We start from the raw sequence: 1,793 nt of genomic DNA on the forward strand, positions 1-1,793 counted from the left end.
TAGGGTGTTGTGTGCCGTCAGAGTGACTCTCTGTGTGTCAGGGATAGTCAGGGCCGTCCATCAGAGCTCCAGTAAGCTCGGAGACACCCCATTAGCGCGGCTCGACCTCTTTGAGCTACTGCCTTCCCGGCGCGGTTTAGGTACCCACCGGCGCCGGGCTGTCGGACGACAGCAGCAGCGACGCCATAGAAAACGCGGGAACGCGCCCGCCGAATATATACTTTGAGTTTTACAGCCGGGATCAATTTTCCTTCTTTCTTGGCAACAGAGAGCGGGGCGATTCACACTGATCAGCAGCTTTTCCCCGCCACGAGATGGACAAAAAACAAAGGCGAGATGGCTTGAGTGACTGGCTAGAGACGACGACGACGATACAGTTCATGAACTGAGGAGAAGCGGGTCGAGCCTCGGCGCAGAGGGCAGCGCCTAGCGGGCGGGAACCCTTATCCCGCGCCCGCCGCTGCCCGCCACTTTGTGCGCGGGACATCCGAGCGCCACGAGCGAGGCTCCTGACACAGCTGTGTAATCGCGAAAAACGGGTCGCCTCGCTGTTGCACCCGCTGCTGACTTGCCGCGTGACGCGTGTTGGGTGCTTTCTAGGGGGTACAGGGTGAGAAGCCGTAGGAGATTTGAGGAATTCTTGAAACGCCGAGACAAAAAGAATTTTCATGCCGCCAACTGAAGCGCAAGGCTGAGCATCCTTGCTTTCCCCATTTGCTGTTCCATCATGGCTGCCAGCGCGAATCAGTCAACCTACGAGCGACACGCGGTGCTAAGAAGCCGTGGCGCGCCGCCGACGCTCACCTTCATCAACGGCGTGTGGTCGCGGTGCCTCCAGGCGAGCTGCGACGCCCGCGAGTCGATCACGCTGGTTTGGACGTGTCCGAGACACCACACCAGTACTCTCCGATGCCACCTCCTCGCCGCCACAGGAGCCGTGGATCAACCAGAAGCCGCACTACATCAAGCAGCCTCAGCCGGGCGAGGACGGCTGGCCGCAAGGCCTCACGTGCCTGCACGTCTTCTACGACGGCTCCCTCTGGCGCATCTCGTCCGACGACGATCAGAGCGTGTTTGCGGTGGCCAACACCGACGCGGAGCATCCCAACACGGTCTCCCGCGATGACTGGCACGCGGCGCCCAGCATGCCAGACGCAGCACCCCTCCCTCGCCTCGCCTCCCACGCACCGAGCGTCTCTCTGCAGCAGCTGCGCCTGGACATTGCGGCGCGCCCGCCCTGTAGGCTGCTGCTGAGCGCGAGCAGCCGCATGCTGGAGGCGTGGCCGGACTTTGCGCTCGCGTGTGAGGGGCCCAACACGGAGGCCAAGCCCTTCCTGCTCGACGAGCTCGGCGTCGATTTCTTCCTCCGCATCCAGCTCAAGTCCCGCAAGGAGCGCCTAACACTAACACACACAGCCCTGATATAACGCTCAAGTCCGGCAAGGAGCGCCGCCAACACTACCACTCTCCCACGCCTTCGCCACCGCCGTCTGCGCCTTCTGCCGCCTGCTCCGCCGCCGACCACCGCCCCTCCCCGCTCCTCAGGTGATCTGGTTCACCGACCCGATCAGCGGCGTCGTCTTCCACTCGGCTGCAAAGTCGACCTCGGCGCAAGGCGGTCGGATGCAGGTGCCACGCAGTCCCCGCACCTGCCTGTCCTTCCCCGTCCCTCCCCCGCCCGCCACTCCTCTCACCCACCCCTCCCCCCTTCCTTCTCCTCCTCTTCCTCCCGCCGCCGCCGCCTCCGCCTCCACCCCCACCCGGCGCCCTGCCCACTCTGCCCACTCTGCAGC

The 1,793-nt window shown here is 64.1% G+C and overlaps 1 protein-coding gene across 1 annotated transcript; it reads left to right on the forward strand.

Moving 5' to 3' along the window:
• Positions 1-727: 727 nt before the first annotated feature.
• On the forward strand, positions 728-1,649 carry EMIHUDRAFT_470672 (hypothetical protein; the record flags this gene model as incomplete). The annotated part of the gene is made up of 3 exons (XM_005766330.1): positions 728-871; positions 933-1,391; positions 1,546-1,649. Coding segments are annotated over 3 exons (705 nt in total), but the record flags the coding sequence as incomplete, so codon positions are not given.
• Between the last annotated feature and the right edge of the window lie 144 nt (positions 1,650-1,793).

This window comes from Emiliania huxleyi (assembly GCF_000372725.1).
Source record: "Emiliania huxleyi CCMP1516 unplaced genomic scaffold EMIHUscaffold_516, whole genome shotgun sequence".
Lineage (NCBI taxonomy): Eukaryota > Haptophyta > Isochrysidales > Noelaerhabdaceae > Emiliania > Emiliania huxleyi.